The sequence below is a fragment of the Uranotaenia lowii genome, chromosome 3 (assembly GCF_029784155.1).
Source record: "Uranotaenia lowii strain MFRU-FL chromosome 3, ASM2978415v1, whole genome shotgun sequence".
Classification (NCBI taxonomy): Eukaryota; Metazoa; Arthropoda; class Insecta; order Diptera; family Culicidae; genus Uranotaenia; species Uranotaenia lowii.
In genome coordinates, this window is record NC_073693.1 from 184957233 (window position 1) to 184979167 (window position 21935).

At 34.6% G+C, this 21935-nt stretch overlaps 1 protein-coding gene across 3 annotated transcripts in view; it reads left to right on the top strand.

The window, feature by feature from the left end:
* The window catches only part of LOC129750802 (basement membrane-specific heparan sulfate proteoglycan core protein-like), a 285122-nt gene that overhangs the window by 193415 nt on the left and 69772 nt on the right, over positions 1 to 21935 (top strand). Inside the window, exons 9-16 of one of the 3 annotated variants that reach the window (XM_055745877.1) lie at positions 11853 to 11963; positions 12171 to 12284; positions 15293 to 15406; positions 16204 to 16317; positions 16436 to 16572; positions 16659 to 16749; positions 19719 to 19964; positions 20380 to 20514. In XM_055745877.1, the coding sequence (XP_055601852.1) occupies positions 11853 to 11963; positions 12171 to 12284; positions 15293 to 15406; positions 16204 to 16317; positions 16436 to 16572; positions 16659 to 16749; positions 19719 to 19964; positions 20380 to 20514 (1062 nt within the window). Of the gene's footprint in view, positions 1 to 11852; positions 11964 to 12170; positions 12285 to 12597; positions 12730 to 12852; positions 12967 to 15292; positions 15407 to 16203; positions 16318 to 16435; positions 16573 to 16658; positions 16750 to 19718; positions 19965 to 20379; positions 20515 to 21935 lie in introns of all 3 variants that reach the window. The other 2 variants (XM_055745878.1, XM_055745879.1) reach the window with 2 other exon arrangements.

A 21935-nucleotide genomic window follows, 5' to 3' on the forward strand; every position in this document is an offset into this window, starting at 1 on the left:
TGCTCGCTCGTCCGCTGTGGTTTGGAGTACAACATACAAGTCTGGGCACCAAACTCAATCGGTGGTATGAAACTTCTCGAATCAGTCCAGAAGCGGTTTTTAAGGTACGTACTCCCTAATCGACCATGGAATGAACCTCAGAGACTTCCACCTTAACATGAACCATGTGGGATCCTGAACATCGAACCGATCGTCTCACGAATTATACTTCTGTGTTAACTGTGATTTAATTGAATGATTAAGACCGGAACAAATTTCAAATCCTTCTTTTGTCACTCGGAGTTGGAAAATCGCGAGGGGGGGACAATAAAAAATAATGCAAAAAACAAATCAATTGGAATAAATTGTACGAAAGCTTGTATGCAACAAAGTTGCATAGAATATCATTGCACAAAACCTAAAAAACAAGTAATTTTTTATCGAAAAATTCAATAAAATCAAGAATATAAAAGGTTGAATAACTTCCATTTTCCAAAATTTGTATTTTTCATCTAGTAATCTTTTGGATTCTTGAATTTTTTTTCGAAATTTATATTAAATAGGCTTCAAACTAGTTCCCCATTCACCCCTACCGATTAGAAAAAAACCATTATTATAGTTACTTTTTCGAAGGTTAGAATTTATTATAGAAGTGTTATCTCATAATTTTAACAAAACTCGTCTAAAAACTCAGTTTTATTTGTAAGCATCCACCAAACTTTCAAAACTGCATTGAATGAACTTTTGTAAAATATCATTAAAACGCGGCCTGTTTATTTTGTGTTACTTGCGATATCATGTTCATAATCATGATAATTTTAATCTGCTAAATATTGACACGTGTATCAATATTAATCTAATCAATCATTTAATCTTACAAGCGATTCGAACCACATAAAAAGGCTCTTTTGAGAAGAAGACCACCACTGTTCATAAACCATGCCGACAATAGGCTTCAAATATGGATCACAAATCCGTGCCACAATGTCCTGCCCCCCCGATCAGTCAACGATTTCGCCGCAGTTGCCGTTCAACCTAACCTAACCAAGACACATTTTATAGAGATACAAGTTATGCCTAACAAAAGTTAAACTGCTGTCTTCTATAGGGGAAAACGGAGCAACAATCGAATCGATACAATCACGAATTTTACCATATGAATGTTTTCAAGTCTCTAAGTCAAAACGATCTACAAAACTGGCCCCCATATTAGGTTTCAAAGCGAACCAATCAGTTTTCCCTCAGCAAATAACACTTTCGATGTGCCACGAGGCCGAATAAAAATCTAACCACTCTGATGCCAATAATCCGATGCTTTATGATTTGCGACAAGCCGAGATTCGTATCCAACCTACCCACAGCAAAACGACATTCAACAGCACAACAATAATCACAAGAAAGAACAACGAAAGCCGACCGCCAGGGGGAAAAAAAGAAAAAAGAAGACCCTTGGAATGGGCAAGTGGGGGTGGGGACGGTCTTAAACCAAAGGAAGAAGGGCAGACAAACTTGGCTACATGCGAACGATCTTAACCAACCGCAGTGAGGGTACGAGCTATATGGAGCGTTTAGCTGGATGAGTATTTGATTTGCATTTTGTTAATAAATACCAATATTTGATTCTCTTAAAAATTGTTTGCAGTCACGTTATCGCTGTGTGCTGTAATAAATATTGCCACTCGTTGCTTAATCGGTTTTCGTCTCTTTTCGTCTATTTCGGTCGGACTGGCTCCGATTTCTGGCATTATTATTTTGGATGATTTATAAATAGAGACATTTGCCTTGACAGTAAATCCCCGATCAAAGTGCAGCCAATAATTTGGTAAATCGAGAACAAGCAATTTGACACGGAAGAAAAATTACCTACATTTCTACCTACATTTCTACCTGTTTTTGGATATCCTCAAGGGTAGCCAAAGAGCTATGATAAAGGTATGTACATATTGTCTAGTAAACTTTTTTAGCTGCACTATGTTTATTGCTCTGACAGTTCTAAATTAGAGAGCATTTACTTGAGCTTCCATAGATTAAATTTAATCTTACGAGCTCTTCAACAGTTACAAGATATATAGAAAGTGAAACCAATGGCAAGATATCTGTACCAACACATGAAAAGGATCTATCTCCATATGTATATGGCGAATCGAGAAAAATGCGTTCGAAAAAAATACAACTTATTTTAAATCGCTGTTTTGCATTACGCGTTTGTTTACATAAAAATTTCATCCATCTTAAAATTTATTTTCGTAATTTCAGCTAGTTCAATTTTTTATAGTATTTTTACCCCTAAAAGTATGCACACAAGGAAACTGCAATTGATATTTTTATGCGTTATGGCCTTTATGTCATCACAAATTTAATAAAAAATATAAATAATTCAACATTTTGATTAGACTTTACATTGAAAACTAAATTTGTTGCAAGTTACTCCTATTTGTGAGTAGGGTGAAAATCATGTTTTTTGGATAATGAAAATTTCTGAAGAAACCAATCATTTTTTTTTCGACAAAGTCAATTTCATGTCCTATTAGCCTTGAAACTTTTTATGCATAAACAATGGATACGATATAATTTTTGATGTTGAAAATTTGACTGTACTCTTACTTTGTGTTGATGGTTTTTGAATTGCCACCCTGTACATAATGTACATGAGGGGGCCCCAAATGACCCGACTTTTGAGAAAGTTATGTGCACTGCAGGCTAATATTGATTTTAGGCCTAGTACAAGGTTCCATGCCAAATTTGAGCCAGATCGGACAAACGAAAGGGGTCGCTCAATGAACCTGAAGTTTGTATGGGATTTTGAGACATTTTGTTCTGGTCCCCTTCATCCGATTTCTTTAGAAAACAAGTTTTCTTAAAGCTTAAATTATGGCAAATATTTCATTCCAAAACTGCATTTCGATTAAAGTTAACATAGAAAAGTTATTAGGCTTAAAAAATGGGCTGACATTTTTAAGGATGATATTCATCACTGTTAATGTGGCTTCAAAATGTTTGACCACCCCGACCGGAACACTCAATTTTTGAAATGCATGCCATTTTGTCAAATCAGGACCGCTTTAGATTGTTTTCTTTGCGTTAGATTGTAAAGTCTCAGATTTTTCAAATATTTGGTTGTGGTTGTGGATAATATTCACGTGACTATTCGGGGAGTCGTCCAGGCGAAACTTTAGGGGAGGATTAAATTACTTGATCCCCATTTCATGTTTTCATCATTTTTCAAGAGAAAATAACCCCCAAAACCTCGTTTTCACTGAAAAATTCTCATAAGCTAGGAGTGATGATTATAAACGACTTTTGCTAAGCAAAAAACTTCATCGTTGAAGATGAATTTTTTACCGTTTTTTTCTTAAATTGCATAACCACAGGGGCTAAGGAACATGACTTTCAGTACTTTTTCGGTTGTAATGCATGCCCCTCTTCAACCATTTTTTCCTTAATTTGGAAACATTTTAGACTGACTCAAGGCTACATTTCTTTATAATTATTTTTAACATTGAGCGTTGAGATCGTTGAGCGACTCCTTCCCGTGGTCCGAATTTTCAATGATATTATCTAATATAACAGCCACTTTTACATCATCCTCAATTTCCAAACCTAGTATAGAAATTTTGGATTAGTAGTGTTGAAAATTGAGGTGTCTCGCGTGTCGTTGCAAATATATGTAACTCAGTTTTCTTTAATTTCCTCTGTTTCCAATCCAATAAATTTTCGACATAATTGGTAAAAGCAAGTATAATGGAAAACGGAACCATCATGAACAAAATACCACAGTCCAAAACCATGATGCATATTAGCTTACATGATCAAATTGTTGTTTCGCCTCTTTGGCAATAACATATTCGGCATAATGCAATCGAAAACGAGACCAAATAGAAAAATAAAATGAAAGAAAAAATCGTACGGATAATACTTCCACCCATGGCTGGCTGTCCTATTGAATTACAGCGGATTGTTGCTTGGCTGTTGCTGTTGGCTGCTATATTTGTTATTCTCAACACCAAACTCCAAGACGTCCTCTGGAAAAATGACTGTATTTCACTCTGGCAAAGTTGAATGATGCTGGTTTGGCCTGTTGTTGAGTTTTAGCATCAACATACACCTATTCGATGCGCTTTTTCGCAGTGATACCGGATATTTTCGCTCACATAAGCGGATAGATGTTTTCGGGAGTTCAGGTTGAAGCGCGCACTATGAGAATATGGTTACCTACATAGGTACCGGAACAGCACTCCGACCGACCGAATGTGTGCCGATAGATCCGGCATCGAGAGAGTGGCAAAGTAGAGTACCTGCCCTAGGTTCCTGTACCTAGTTGATGCCGGGGCAGTCAGTCAGGGGGAAAAAAGAGAATCAAAAAAGTTTTTTCTTTCACACATTCACACGTTTTGAGCATCATTCATACTGTTTGGCAGGAATTAGCTAGGAATACAAAACCGTAATGTTAAGCTAAACCACACACAAAACTCAAAATTTTAATCGATTTGAGTTGGATCATTCGAAATTGAACTTTATAAATCAACCGAGCTCCGACTTTTTCGTTGGTTTTATGTATCAAATATCAATTGTTGTAAGATTGGAAAAGCTGGGTTTCTTTATTGGCAGATATTTATGTATTAGACTGATGTCACATCTACCTTTAAATTTCATGAGTGTTGAGTGGGGCGGCGTTTATCTCTTTCATAGGGAAAATGTTTTCAGAGCTACTTTAGAAAGACATGACAAGTCAAGCAATGTTTGAAGTATCTACTCAAAGTATAGACTTTGAATTCCAATTTCTTTCAATTTTTTTTATCTTTTTCAAAATAAAGTACCTGTCTATTGTTTATATTCATCAAAACTATTTTTCACATAGAAATATGAACAAACACTTCTCAAGATAAAATTAAACCACTAGAAAGAAAAAAGGAAACCGAAGCCACTGAACGAAAAAGGTATGGTTGTTTGTGTTACTTCATTGGTCGTTTTGGGATAAATGATGGGTTTGTTTAAAAAAAAGCATATTTAGTATGTTTTTTCAAGAGTAAACCTGTATTGGAAAAATAGTCCGATACTTAAAACTACTAAAAACTAGAGTGTTCATTTTCTCGTTCCCGGGATCGACAAATCTGGTGGCCTGTTTCCCGTGAATTCCCGGGATCCCGGGAAATATTCAAAAACATGTAAAATAAATGCACTTCGAATGAAGTATAGCTTATCGAACCTTCTCTGCATTCAAGCCCATAATATATTTAAAATGAATAATAATGGTTATAATATAACCTAAACAGGTCAAAAGAAGAATTCATTTCAATTATTGGTTAGTAAAAAACATTATGTTTTTGTTTGTTTGATTTATCAAACTATTTTTCGTTCTTCCGAACTTTTTACATGATTGTTCTTCATATGAAAAAAAACGATGTCTTGGTCATTTTTATGTTTTGAAATTCATCTGACTTTCAAAGCCACAGGGAAACAAGGGCATAGAAGTTGTGAGAAAACCCATTCTGCCTACCAGCTGCACGATTTTTCATACATTTTTGAAGGGTTTTTTAATTGGGTTATCTATCATATAATCTTTTTAAACTTACCTACCTATATGAATAAAAAAAATTGCACCAAATGGCTGCAACATGTCTACTGCCACAGGAATTGGCATATTCTCAATGTGTTTTGTATGACTACATTTTCAAAAAGAACAATAAGAATGGTTCCGAAGGCTATCAGGCTTTTCCATAGGAATAAACAATTTTATACATATCGGGAATTCCCGGGAATGAAACTATGATTCCCGGGAATCAGGAATTCCCGAATTTTTCAAAATAGATAATATTTGGGTTTCGGTTTGCTGCCAAGATCTCTTCACTATTCTTAGTATTTTTTATTCTACAAATATCACAATTTAAGGTTTCTAAATGGTAAATTGGTGATATTAGGAAAATTAAAGATACCAATAGGTAATAGTAAAAGGGCCAACGAAGCCGAAAAAAATACTATTATTATCTATTTCTGTTTAGCAGTTCAAAGTATCGGAATGTTTAAAACAATGTTTACCCCTAATTGTATGCACCTCTCTATTTTTATAGAGTATATCTGAGCGTATCTGACAGTAAAGTGCTGAAAAGTGGTTCAGTCAAAAGAAAAATGACTGAAATTGAGATCCTCAAAATCAGAAGGAGATAAGTACCAAAATCATCAATTTTGAGTTATGTTTACCAATCTATCTTATTTTAATCTACATCTGGTGATTCAGATTTAAAAATAATAACGCTTCTTCGATTGAATTAAAACTGTTCGAATAAAAAAAAAATTATATGAAAAATCGAGCACCTTAACAAGTTTGATGCGCGTTTACTCGAAACTACCATTTCTCGCGGGAGCTGAACAAAAACTGATATAAACTGGTCGCATCTTCTTTCCATTTAGAATATTTGTAACGTGGACAACATATTCTATATGCAAAATACATATATTAAAGTTATTTTGATAACTTTTGCAGCAGTTTTCTGTGAATTCTTAAGTTGTAATGAACGACGTAATGAAAGCTCAGATTTGAGCACTTATCACGAAATTTTTTATAATTTATTTTAATTTTTTTATTTTTTTAATACTCTTGAATTTCTTTCATCGATAAGTGGATCCCTTAAAAGGAAAACATTTTTCCACTGAGATTCACTATATTTGGTTACTTTTGATTACATTCTTCGCGCTTTAAATTAGTAGAATATATTGTGTCCTCAGCATGCGTAAAAAAATTGTGTTTTTGCTCGCGTTTTAAAATTAAATTCAACCTGATTGTTGCCAGACATGCTGAGAACTGAAGTGTATATTACCAGGGGGCTCTTTCAAGCTTTTTGGTGTGGGGGAGTGTGGCGGGCAAAAAAACGCTTATCCGCTAATCGGTGTTTATTCCGCTAACTTTCAGTTGATGTAATAAAGTAAACATTTAATGATTACAAAATGACATCGTGAGATAGTTTTTTTTGCTTTCTTACAGAAAGGCATAGGGAACGGTCAGTTGGGGCTATCATTAATTAAGGGTCCAAGACCCCACTTTATATATACCAATCGACTCAGCTCGACGAGTTACGATGATGTCCGTGAATTTGTATGTTCCATTAAATCGTTCTTACCACATTAACTCCTATTCCAGGTATCACGATTTTGATGAATTTAGTATCAAAAAATTGATTTTTTTTCCTGTAGGTCATATCTCAAAACCAAAAAAAAAACAAAATTGTTTAAAATTTGTCTATTCCATAGTAAATATCATGCTTATGTCGGCTCCAAAAAAGGTAGCCATTTGCTCAGCAGCAGTAGCCAGCAATCGCTAAATTAATTACAGAGGCGATCGAAAATTTGACAAAAAATTCATCAAACAGCAGAGATATGATCCCACGCCATCTAGCATGAAAGTTTAGGAGGCTAACCCCTTGACCACTAGTGAGCGTCGAGAAATGTGGCTCTCAAACTTGAACAGTTTGAAATATTTTGATTGTAAATGAACTCGTTGAATATCAGTTCGCTTTTCTTCCAAAAAACGTATTGGCCACCTTTTTGGCTTTCTTACAGAAAGGCATAGCGAACGGTCAGTTGGGGCTATCATTAATTAAGGGTCCGACTTTATATATACCAATCGACTCAGCTCGACGAGTTACAATGATGTCCGTGAATTTGTATGTTCCATTTAAAACGTTCTTACCACATTAACTCCTATTCTAGGTTTCACGATTTTGATGAATTTAGTATCAAAAAACTGGATTTTTTTTCTGTAGGTCATATTTCAAAACAAAAAAAAAACAAAATTGTTTAAAAATTTTCTATTCCATAGAACATATCATGCCATTTGCTCAGCAGCAGTAGCCAGCAATCGCTAAATTAATTACAGAGGCGATCGAAAATTTGACAAAAAGTTCATCTAACAGCAGAGAATCGATCCCACGCCATCTAGCATGAGAGTTTAGGAGGCTAACCCCTTGACCACTAGTGAGCGTCAAGAAATGTGGCTCTCAAACTTGAACAGTTTGAAATATTTTGATTGTAAATGAACTCGTTGAATATCAGTTCGCTTATCATCCAAAAAACGTACTGGCCACCTTTTTTATATTGAGTTTAGTAATTTTTGCTATCGATTTTCTTTAATCATAATCTTTTTTATAGATTAATAATCTATAAATCAGAAATAAGGAATCTATTATTGTGTCATTTATTTCCAAAGATAATTGACACTCTGTAGGAAAGCCTCCAATCCACTGGTATTAAATCGGGTTTTTACGTTTGTGATCCTCATAGAAAATTTCAAGAATTGAGCAATATATGTTCAAATTTTTTATTTTTACATTCATCGATACCATAAAAAGCTCTACACAGAATGACGGATTGGCTTAATGATATTACCTACAAGCTTTATATTGCTTTTATTATCCTATCCTAATTTTTTTTAATATTTATTTTTATAATTTTGTTATCATTTTGACTAATGCCCCAAAATCACCACCTTTTAAATCTCGTTTCCATATGCTGGAATATGATTGTATTGCATCACGCGTTTGTTAATTTCAAAATTTTATCCAACCAAACATTATTTTTCATGATTTCAGCTAAAAGAATTTTTCGTTGTATTTTTACCCCTAAATTTATGCAGCTGTCTTATGCTTTTTTTTAAAAACATTTTTGATAGAAAAAATGTAAACCAAAAATTACTGCAATTTACTGATTTTTCATCAAAAAAAAAAATTGCGTTGATTGATGAAAAAAATATGAAAAAAATGATCAAAGTTAACCCAGTAGACTGAGGCGATTTGGGATCATTTTTGGATTTCTCAAATCCTAGTATCTAAAAAACTTTGCTTTAATTCAAAATTCACCCATTATTTTTTGCATAATTTTTAAGAAACGTTTACATGAGTAAATTTTAACTGGATGGGAAAATTGAATATTTTGTTTTAAAAAATCTACAAAAAATCTACATCTTGAAGAACCGAGCCTGCAAATGGTTTTTGCGAAAAGAAATTTTCTGCTGAACAACTTTTTCGAAGACTCTAACATTAGCTAAAAAAATTATAAGGTGATGAATTTAAAAAAGTTATAAGTCAGAAAATTTGGTCGAAATTAATTTGTAATTTTTTGCAACTGTAGGTATGTATAAATGTTTGTTTATGAAAAAAAGTAGCTATCGTTTTGTAATTTTTCTCAATAATGATCTCTCTAAACTGTTGGGATGTCTTCTGTTGTCTTTAAACAAAACATCATGTTATTTCAGTGTACGGTGTAATAAGCATTGAATATGAAATAATATTATTCCAATAAAGAAGCTGTCCTGTAAGTTTAATGGTTTGCTACACTCATCCACATGCGTTCCTTTTTAAAAGTTGTTGTTTTCAACTAAACATGAGAACAGCTTGAGTATTTTTGTATATTAAAATAGGCTTGCCAGATACTTTTAGAAAAAAGCGGGACATTTCACGACAAAAAAGCGGGACATTTAAGAAACTCTTAAAAAAAGCTTAATTGTATTGCCATACTTACACATATACCATCTGCCATGGTTATTTAAGGGGGGGGGTAGGGTCAAACGGGTATTAAAAAAACACCATTTTCACGATTTTTTTCTAGAGCTATCGTTCAAACAAATGTATTCAAATTTTTTGCATCATACAAAGCATTGTTGAAAGAACATTTAGTATTTTTTTCGTAGAAAAATATTGAAAAATGAGCCGGTGACGGAGCACTTTCGAGGATGCCTTTTAGAAAACAGAATTTGCGGTGGACACTGTATCTCAGCACAGAATCATCTGAAGTCAAAAAATCAGAGCAAAATATTTTTAATAGATGTTTTTCTGGACCCCAACGTTTTTATTTAACTTAAAAACTTTTTTATGAAATTTTTTTGGCTGTTTTAAGTAAAAACTAGGATTTTTCACGAAAAAATCCGCCATTTTTCACCTGTAAAATCTCCCCAAAGTAAAAAAAACAAAAAAGAAAAACGTTGGGGTCTGGTATTTTATATGTAGAAAATATGTTCCAAATTTGAAAAGAATCGGATAAGTAGTTTTCAAATGACGATGTCCACGGTCTTTAAAAATGTGCTTTCGAGAAAAACGCGTTTGAAGTTTCTGCTCTAGAATTCTTGCAGTATTAGAAAAGAGGAAATAAAGGCCTATAATTTCTACAGTTTTGCTTCAATTGACTTGAAAATTTGACACAACATTCTTGAAATGTTTTACAATAAGAAAATAAAAAAATAAAAAAATCGATTTTTTAAAAGTGTTAGACCCTACCCCCCCTTAAATTCATCTGATTTTTGACAAAAAAAAATGGAATTTATAGCCAACTTAAAACTAGACCATGACAGTGTTAGTTTAGCATAACTATTACTTTAAATTCAAATGAATGTGTTTTATTGTACAGTTATGCACGTACATATACTGTATTCGCTAAAAAGATTTTTTTTACTAGACCAATTTCGATAAAATATCAGGTAATAAACTTACACAAAATGACTGTTATTATACCCTTCTATGTCGTGCAGAAATTGAAGCACTTGCACAGCATATCGAAACAGATTTTTTCCTATTCTTTTTGAAGTAATTTGAGGATACTTTCAGATCAACTTGAAACCTTCACGCTATCAAAATTCCTCTCGTAAAGTTTTTGTCACCTGATTTGCCGTAGCTACCTACATACACATACCTATCTAATGTTTGAACTGATGGGTAACTACGCGATGATGCTCGCCGAAAAAAAATCAGTCCGAATTCGGTTGCATCGACGAGGTTCGGAAGAAAACAAAAACAACATAAACTAGCTAATCACTAGCCCTGAATGGTCAAATGGATGGCCAGCGAGCGAAACACGTTTTCACGAACATATATCAGCGCGGATGTTTTCCAGGATAACGACCATCCTGAGCGGCGGTTTCAAGAGTTGTGCTCCCATATGGGGCTCCTACTCGGATGCTAGTGGACCCATTTTTCAGCGATAGAGTTTCAATCGGTCGCAAAATGGTGCAACGTGAAGTGCATACGGCGTGATTCAATTTCACAGAAGTTCAATGGGAAGATTTTGGCAAGGAAAAAAAAACCTGTACAATTTTGGGTTTAACATCATGTTTAGATGTTTATTTTATGTATGTGACTACGCATTTTATTCTAAATATAAATCTTTGTGATAATCGAAAATATTCTTGTTAAGAATAATATTTAATTTATCATATATTTTCAGTTTATTTCCTACAATTTCAATACCAAAAACCTGTAAACAAGTGAATTAGTCAGATTTGTGCATCGAAAGTTTTTCTTAGCTCAATTTGTAGACAGACGATGCTTTTAAGATAATTTCAGATAAAAATCTGAATTAAACCGAAAGAACATTTTCAATTACCTGATGGAAAACAACCCATTGAAATGGAACGATTACATTCCAGTATTCCAAAGTATTCCAAAAAAGTCCCATCCTAAAGAGTATTGCAGTTTGATTTATGATTCTAAATATTTTCAAAACATAAACACGTAAAGTTAGATCAGAAGCATCTGTATATTAAACTAGTCATAGACAACCAAAATCCTGCAAATTATATAAGCCTAAACAGCTTTGAGTATTTTTCATATTATACCCAACCAGATTGTTTGCCACAAAATCTTGGAAGGTTGTTATGCAAACGTCGCACGTACCATACAGCCACTTGTTTTGGTCAGGGATTCGATGTTTCAGAGTTTCATCCCGTTTGACTTGCGAAAATCATGCCGAACACGCCTAGAACAAAAGTGCTGATAATCCCACCCAATACAAACCTTCTTCTTGTGATTTTTCGGAAAGCCTTTATCTTTCTTGATGCTGCTGGAATATCCATGTGCGACATACTCAAAGGGCATTATTTCTATTTTTTGCAGATTGTGCCAACGATGAATACATGTGCCGTGACAGAAGCTGTATACCAGCGGAACAAATGTGCGATGGCCATGAGGATTGCAAAGATGGAGAAGATGAGAGAAATTGCCCAGGTAAGAATTACAATGTTCCTAACTTTCCAAACTTTTTCCACAAATCATTGTCCTGTTTTATTGATGCACATTACTAAAAGTCATGTGAGGCTCACAAAAATGTTTCAATCAAAATTCAAAATTTTTCATTCGATTAATCGGTTTCTTCTTCTTAATTGGATTTTTTTTTTCAAATTCGTTGCATGACTGAAACATAAAACCCAAAAGAATGTGCATCAAGTGCATATCGATGCAACGATGACCGTTGCATACCGAGTAACAATGTATGTGACGGAATCAGACACTGCTCAGATGGTGAAGATGAGGACTGTATAACAGAAGGTATATAACAAGCATTATCCAGCATTATCACGAGCATCCTAATTTTAACTGGGAAAGCAGAGCGTAGCATTCCGGCAAAAGATTCTATTGATTACTAACGTTAAGGCAAGACAAACCATGACAAGACATGACAAAACAAGACAGTACATGACAGGACATAATAATCAAAGGAGAATCAACGACATGTCAATTATCTAAAACTTGTTAGAATGCTGCTGCTTTGCGAGGGAATTGATTCATTCTAATAGCTTCGATAATAATTCGTGTTATACCAATTTACGCTTTCACATTCGGACACGGTGTTACTCACAAGGAAAGAGCACGCAACTAAAGTTCTGTCCTCTAGGAAAGTTTACTTGCCACGATCGGTCCTGCATCTCGATCGTCGGCCGCTGCGACGGAAAAGTAGACTGCCCTAGAGATAGAGCCGATGAAGATGAATGTCGTAGGTTTTGTTGTTGCTTTGTTAATAATAATATTTTTTCTCGGAAGTTTTTTTTTTGGTATTTTTAAGTTAATTAACTTAACTATTCGTAATTAACTAACAAGTGACTCGTTGCCTAAACAGCGTGCCCTAAAAATACCTGGCAGTGCGATTACGGCCAGTGCATACCCCTGGAGCAAAAATGTGATGGGAATATCGATTGTCCCGACGACATCTCGGACGAGCGCAATTGTCCCAGTAAGCTATGGAAAATAACGTAAAATTTTGCATGTGATCGCATGACTGATTGTAGGTGTCTAGAACATGGCTTACTTTGATAATTGTAGTCGGTGTCAAATCATTCTTGAATTTTTTGTTTTTGAATAATGTAGTTCAGTTGTTAGATTTGAACAAATATTTTCATCCGGATTAAGACCAGCAAAAAATAGTAAGTAATAGTTGCACTTCCATTTAAAAGAATTTTTCGCAGCTAAGCCCAGTATCAAATGGCGTCACAAAAATGTGTGCTGTCAGCACCGAGCATGTGTTAATGAAAATGAACCATGTGCTTGCCCGTGAACTGCCACCTAAAGGGTGCTCAGCATTCTGCGTGGGCAGTTCTTAACTGTAGACACAGGTCGTCCGGCGCGCGGTAACAAAACCTAACTGCATCAGGGAGCAGAGCCGTTGTTATGTCTGTGTAAAAACGGATCGGCCCTTTTTGCTTTCACTGTGGGTATGCGGCTTAAAGAGCCGGCGGTATTCAGTGCTAACACCAAGTCACGTTTCTCACGTAAATGAGATCAGCCTTTATGGAATTACATCAACAAGTGATTCGCTAATAGCTATTTTTAGTACTTAAGGTTGATTATAAAACAATTATTTGGGTTTTGCTGCCGAGGCTTTATTAAATCTATCATCTTTAAATTCTGATTACAAATTCCCTTCCGGAATACATGATGATTTTTAATCTTATTGATAAGATTTTGTACAAATTCCAGTCTAAATTGAAAATTCAGATTCAAAATTCAGAATTCAGAGTCAGAATTCAGATTCAGAATTCAGATTCAGAATTCAGATTCAGAATTCAGATTCAGAATTCAGATTCAGAATTCAGATTCAGAATTCAGATTCAGAATTCAGATTCAGAATTCAGATTCAGAATTCAGATTCAGAATTCAGATTCAGAATTCAGATTCAGAATTCAGATTCAGAATTCAGATTCAGAATTCAGATTCAGAATTCAGATTCAGAATTCAGATTCAGAATTCAGATTCAGAATTCAGATTCAGAATTCAGATTCAGAATTCAGATTCAGAATTCAGATTCAGAATTCAGATTCAGAATTCAGATTCAGAATTCAGATTCAGAATTCAGATTCAGAATTCAGATTCAGAATTCAGATTCAGAATTCAGATTCAGAATTCAGATTCAGAATTCAGATTCAGAATTCAGATTCAGAATTCAGATTCAGAATTCAGATTCAGAATTCAGATTCAGAATTCAGATTCAGAATTCAGATTCAGAATTCAGATTCAGAATTCAGATTCAGAATTCAGATTCAGAATTCAGATTCAGAATTCAGATTCAGAATTCAGATTCAGAATTCAGATTCAGAATTCAGATTCAGAATTCAGATTCAGAATTCAGATTCAGAATTCAGATTCAGAATTCAGATTCAGAATTCAGATTCAGAATTCAGATTCAGAATTCAGATTCAGAATTCAGATTCAGAATTCAGATTCAGAATTCAGATTCAGAATTCAGATTCAGAATTCAGATTCAGAATTCAGATTCAGAATTCAGATTCAGAATTCAGATTCAGAATTCAGATTCAGAATTCAGATTCAGAATTCAGATTCAGAATTCAGATTCAGAATTCAGATTCAGAATTCAGATTCAGAATTCAGATTCAGAATTCAGATTCAGAATTCAGATTCAGAATTCAGATTCAGAATTCAGATTCAGAATTCAGATTCAGAATTCAGATTCAGAATTCAGATTCAGAATTCAGATTCAGAATTCAGATTCAGAATTCAGATTCAGAATTCAGATTCAGAATTCAGATTCAGAATTCAGATTCAGAATTCAGATTCAGAATTCAGATTCAGAATTCAGATTCAGAATTCAGATTCAGAATTCAGATTCAGAATTCAGATTCAGAATTCAGATTCAGAATTCAGATTCAGAATTCAGATTCAGAATTCAGATTCAGAATTCAGATTCAGAATTCAGATTCAGAATTCAGATTCAGAATTCAGATTCAGAATTCAGATTCAGAATTCAGATTCAGAATTCAGATTCAGAATTCAGATTCAGAATTCAGATTCAGAATTCAGATTCAGAATTCAAATTCAGAATTTAGATTCCGAATTTAGATTCAATATTCAGATTGTGATTTCAAATTCAGATTCAAAATGTATGAAACCCAATATCTTAATTATATTTTCCAAGCAACTGTTTTGTTTTATTGCCTTTTTTTTTCAAAATGTGATGGTATATCACGTCTGGAAAAGTTGATCAAAAAATCTCCAAACAATCAACTTTCATCTGATCTGCTTTACTTAACAATGCTAACTTTCAGATAATTGCAATACGAACCAGTTTGCCTGCGTAACTTATCAGCACTGTATTGACATTGAAAAACGCTGTGATCGCAAGCTTGATTGTATGGATGGTTCCGATGAGAAAGGGTGCGGTAAGTCAAGTATTGAAGAGGCTGTGTGCAAAAACAATCATTTTCATTTGATTTTTTGAAAATTGAGGTAGAACTTCTTATTTTCGATTTTTCGGGATGTACCTACTATGAAGTGAGCCAACAATATAATATCTTTTTGTTTTTTTTTGTTTTCATAAACAAGTCAAGTTTACTTTCTGCCTCCATTCAATACCACCCCAAATAAATCAAACACTAATATGAACGCGCTTATACAGAAAATTATTCTATACCTAAATCAACACCTTTGAATCTTTGAATAAGAATGAATATGATAATTATTGCACATAATTCCCTCTCAGAAGATGTTTTGTCAAAATGCTTAGTACGTCTCTATTTGTGTCGTTCAAATTCTATCGTACAGACTCCAACTGCAGCGTATTTCCTTTTTTTAAACTCTTGAAAAAAATATGAAACAATTTTTGGCAAAATTCCATCATTCTTGCTTCAACGTTTATCCCCAAAACATAAATTTTTGCCTATACTATCGAATCCTTATCAGAAGACAGAACTTAATCCAAATTTTGTGTTTGTGTGTTGCTTGCTTCTGTGTGTGATGTCATACAGGGTTGCTTGATAATTGAATGATTTTTTTTTCTTTTGCGTTTTGATGGTTCTTAAACCACGTGTAACCAAAATGATTCGTGCTTGTCCTAACAAATAAATTGGCTGACTGGTTGATTGCATCGCGGGTACGTTGCATGCTAATACTTGGAAACAAAAACTTAATCCGGTCGGAAATGTGCACGCTTATGGCTGGAAATGGCATCATGACATAGTGCTTTGCAAAGAGGGCGATTTCCGGTGCGATAATGGTCACTGCATCCCCAGGGAACAACGCTGTGACCACTGGTACCAGTGCAGTGACGGAAGTGACGAGCGTGGCTGTAACAGTAGGGTTCACTAAGATTTTTCTTACCACACTTTCCCTCAAACGTTTCTCCTTTGGTTTCAACTTGAGTTACCTTTTTTTTGTTTTGTTTCTTGTTTCCATTTATTTCATTCTAACAGATACTTGCAGTAGTTACGAATTCACCTGCAACAATGGCGAATGCATCGACAAGCGTCTTGCCTGTAATGGAGTTCGCGATTGTCCGGACGGATCGGATGAGCTTGACTGCCCAAGTCGTTGTCACGACACTTATGAGGTTTCATTTGATTAGACTTTTGAGTTTGTTCTCTTATTTTACGTATCTGTTATCATTTGTTATGCTTTTTTTCGCTTCAAAAATAGTTTACCTGTTCCGATGGTTCTTGCATACCGAGCGACCGACAGTGCAATAATGTAGATGATTGTCAGGATGGCAGCGATGAACAAGGCTGTGGTAAGTATTCTACGTCACTTCTTAAATACATCATCCAAAAGGCTTACAACTTTCAAACATTTATGTCCGTCATGTTTGTATATAAATGTTTGTCAACTACTCGTTGTCCAAGTTTGGTTCCGTATTGATTGTTCTGGTCAGTGATTGTTAAACTAACATTTGAAATGCGAAAATCAACTTTTGTTGAGAAACATCTGATTGTACTATAATGCAAATAAGCTGCTACGCTGCCGAATATTGCTAATATTGCCTTTTTGAATACATGTTATAGAAAGCGGACAAAAACTCATTATCTTTGCAGATTTTAAAAATGTTCATAAGAAAAAATAGCTCTACATAGTCAATTAAGTCTTTCTGAATTTGTTTATTAATCAACCCTAAGAATTATGTGGCGATGTATTTCCATATTTAACCTTGAAGTCAAAAGAATGTCTGAAATAATTCCACAAAACTTTGAACCTACATACACACCTCAAATTTTACATTTATACGTGCTTCCACTCTTATCAGACCTAAAAGCCGACTTACAACAATAAGATTCTGCAAAGGCATATGACAAGTAGGCATTGAGTTGATATTCGACAGGTACTCATGTCATGTGTTTTGGTTTAGCTGGAAAAATCCATCTTGCAAATTTTGCCTAAAAAAAATCAAAGTAAAGTAAAAGGATTTCATTCAATGTGGTACATACACAAGTGATGAGGGAGATCCCTAACAAACGACAAAGTCTACTGTCATGCTTGTTGCCAAACAAACAAACAGCATTCGATGATGTATCGATTGACGTGGTGCGACAAGCTGTTTGCCAAGAAACGATCTATGATCAGTAATAAGTGATGTGGAGCTCCTGAGAAGGCGGTTCCGACCGACAATGAAGTTCAGCGGCATGAACAATATTTTGAAGACATAATCAGTTGGAATATAATCAACGGCATCTTGGAGGAGCTGATGCTAAAAATGGGATTAGAGAAGAAGGACCACAAACTCACGATCACGATGAAGAAAAGAGGAACATACTATACGTGAAATCGCATCGAATTCGTATAAACGGTCACCACATAGGTCACCCAACCGGTGTGACAAACAAACAAGTGTTTTTTGGCAGACATATCTTTGCATATTCCCTAAGAAATTTGTATTTCATTTATAGATTCGATTCCTTTCTCCTAACATACTTTACAAAAAAACTGGAGGAGCAAGTTTTCATGTTCGTTTCTCTTAAATTAAAGAAAACAATATCGAAGCTCGATCATTTCATAAACCATGTTTTTCGGAAGCAATAGTTTTTAGAATACTTTGTTTGATTGCTAAGCAAATTTTTAAATGATATCGATATCGCCTACTGAAAAACGTTACACGAGGAAACGTTGTTTATATTGAATCGAACATATTTATTGTTATTACCCATATAATTTATAATTGTATTTTTAACAATTAGAATTTTTCTTTTATACAAGCAAACGTTGAATATGTAACACGTTTTCGGATTATACGAAGCCACATATGCATATGAAACCAAACTGAAACAAACGAAAGAAATCTAAAATTGATGCTATTAGCCGGTGTTAAGGAAACCTGTCACATCACACATCTCACCATGGTTTTTTCCCATCAATTCAGATTCACAGAGTAGTACAGGCTTTGGTTCAAATGAAATATTCCTCAGAAAAATATCGATCTTTCATAAACATTCAGCTTCTGAAGTTTGGTTGAAAATGTCAAAATAAGAGCTCGAGAAAACTTCTAATTTTAAGAACTACAGGGTATGTTCAACAAGTATCGCGACAGGTTCATCGTGGCCTTATCATCGGTGTTGAGTAGTTCACGGGTAGGCGTTGAGGCTATTGATCATTGATTGTTCGAATTGACGCAAAGGTGGTAAAAATTTGAACGGCCTTTCGATCGAAACCGTCTACAGTGTTGTTACAGTGATTTCCCTGTAAGAAAACGTAGATATGTTTGAAGTTGTTTCCAGAAGTCCTGATCAAGAGCTGTGATGAGTGAAAATTCCACAAGACAAAGAGAAAATGTAGCTATCAAAACATCAGTTAGACTCTATCGGGGAGGTTCGGAGTCCTGATACTTATTGAACAGACCCGATAATAACAGGGAAGTCGCAGACACCATTTTACACTAATTTTCTTATCTCTCTGTAGAACGCCCTTTTAAAGTAAGAACTATTGAACTTCATATTCAAGATCAAACGGCTCAGCTACAACAATACATCGTAGAGTATTCTCACTGGTGTAGGTGGTCCTCATCTAAGATCTCTTAAGTAAATGATCGCGATAGTCGTCCATGCCGTATTAAATACCAAAACAACAATATTTCTTTATCATTTCCTCCAAGCCACCGAACCTGCTGTCAGCAACGTTACAGATACCTCCACTAAAAAACCACCACCAGAACCATCCGATCAGCGCCGCCCATCAACTGAGCTACCGGCATCAATCAAAATGAAATCACTTTCCAATGCTACTTATAACAAACCGTTGAAATGATAAAATAGTGACAAATGGTAATCGGCAGAATAATGATACAATAAAAGGATAGAGATTTTTTACCCTTCCGCAGAGCTTCAGAGAAGAGTCTTATCTTATAAAAGAAAATGCCGACATGTTTTAACTCTGTCTCTGAGTAATTTTGAATAAATCAAGAATCATTAATTTAACTATATAGCGGGAAATTAAATATCTTGATTTGATACACTTTGATCAATCTACAAATTTAAAAAAAAATTATTCACTTAAAAAAGTAAAAAGAGTGGATTCAATTGCCAAACAAAGTGTTTATTTAATAAAAACCTAGCAATTCTTATACTTTAAAATCTGCACAAGATAGGTTTTTTTTCTAGAATGCTCTCCTATACATTTCATGCAACGTACATTTGTTAAGCCTAAGCCTAGAATAAGCCTAGTTTCAATTAAAAAAGCTTTGTTTCACGCAATCATATCATCTGCCAAATCCAGAGGATAACTCATCATTGAAGAAATCATTGGATCATCCCCATCACAGTCCTCGCTCTGGAGGCTCTGCCACCCACACCTCAACCCATCACATCCATCCCAGCCAGCAGCAGCCGCCAGCCTACGACAGTAATCGCTGTGGACGGGACAGTTTCGAATGCCACGATGGCATCTGCATAGCGGGGTACAAAAAGTGCAACGGAATTGTTGACTGTCACGACGAGTCCGACGAACTCGATTGTCCATACGGTATTTCATTCATTAACTACACTCGACGAGTCCAGAACGATAGTGTGATAGATTCGTTTACAGTTTTGAGAATGTGCTTTTCAATTGATTGGCTTAGATTACATTCAGCTTGCTTAACCTTTGATTCGCTGTATTAAGTAACGGAAAATAGAAAAGCATATTCTCAGAACTCCACGAGTGCTACTACTGAGGTCCATTCATTCAAAATTCATCGCCGGCTTAAATGTTTCATCACTGAAATTTCGTACTTGTTTCTAGTTGCGCGTTCTCGTTTACCTTTATAATTGGCCATTCAATCAATTTTCGATACTTTGACCTCATAGTACCTGTATACAAGCTCCCACGCTACACGATACGGTTGCACATCAAATGCTTTCATTGCTGTTATATTGTTTCAATTTTCAATGACCATCAGTCGGTGAGGAGGACGAAGACATTTGCTCCAGTGACGAATTCTACTGCGACGGAAACTGTTTGGACAAGAATCGCCTCTGCGATGGCCACAGCGATTGTTACTCCGGGGAAGATGAGGATAATTGCGAACATCTGGGTAATTTTGGGTTACGGCTTTTACATTGAATGCAAAATTAGTATAAGTTCTAACAAAGAAAAGAATTAGCTAAGAATGATTTTAAAAAAAATAGAAGGTACTCAAAAAGCTAACCAATTGGGCTAACGGAAAAAAGAGATAAGAAAGCCGTCTAACCAATTTTACACGTTCAGATGAAAAATACATGGGCAACTAACTATCGAACCCAATTAAGCAAATTGTGATTTTTTGGAAATAAAAAAAAGTATTTTTAAATTTTTTTCACACCAAAATGGGTTTGTGGTTATTTCTTGAGTTTTTAAAATAAAATAAATCTAAATTTAAAGTTTGGTATTGAACAATGCTAAATTAGGGTCGGATTTTGTTGTTTGGGTTTTTTTGATCATTTTTAAGAAAAAATGAGTTGCAATAGAAATTTTATTACATGGAGATAACATAGCGTCTCAAACAGAGTGTTTTTTTTTTTTTTTTTTTTCATTCAAAGAATCTGTAATGCCTACTGCCGAAATATCAGTAAAATTTTGTGAAACATTGAAGCTTATTCTGCGAGTTACGTGACGTGACTTGCCGACTTTTATCTTGTAGTGCCGATTAGAATAATCCCTCTAGACCAAAAATGTTCGTTAGAATGAGCTGCGCTAATCCAAATTTACTTTCCTTTCCTCAAGCGTTTCCTGAAGTAAGGATGACGAGGTGAAATTTCACAAGTCGGAGTCACAATGCGTGATAAGCATAACAATTTTCCAAAATTCCTCTATGAATAAATTTCTTTTGCAACGCATGAAAAGATAATATGCAAGAAAAACTAAATGAAAACAGTCCAACAAAGTTCTGGAATTTTTCATACTCAAAAGATCCCCATTACAGATTGAATCGTCAATCTGAATTCTGAATCTGACTTCTGAATCTGAATTCTGAATCTGAATTCTGAATCTGAAGACTGAATCTGAATTCTGAATCTGAATTCTGAATCTGAATTCTGAATCTGAATTCTGAATCTGAAGACTGAATCTGAATTCTGAATCTGAATTCTGAATCTGAATTCTGAATCTGAATTCTGAATCTGAATTCTGAATCTGAATTCTGAATCTGAATTCTGAATCTGAATTCTGAATCTGAATTCTGAATCTGAATTCTGAATCTGAATTCTGAATCTGAATTCTGAATCTGAATTCTGAATCTGAATTCTGAATCTGAATTCTGAATCTGAATTCTGAATCTGAATTCTGAATCTGAATTCTGAATCTGAATTCTGAATCTGAATTCTGAATCTGAATTCTGAATCTGAATTCTGAATCTGAATTCTGAATCTGAATTCTGAATCTGAATTCTGAATCTGAATTCTGAATCTGAATTCTGAATCTGAATTCTGAATCTGAATTCTGAATCTGAATTCTGAATCTGAATTCTGAATCTGAATT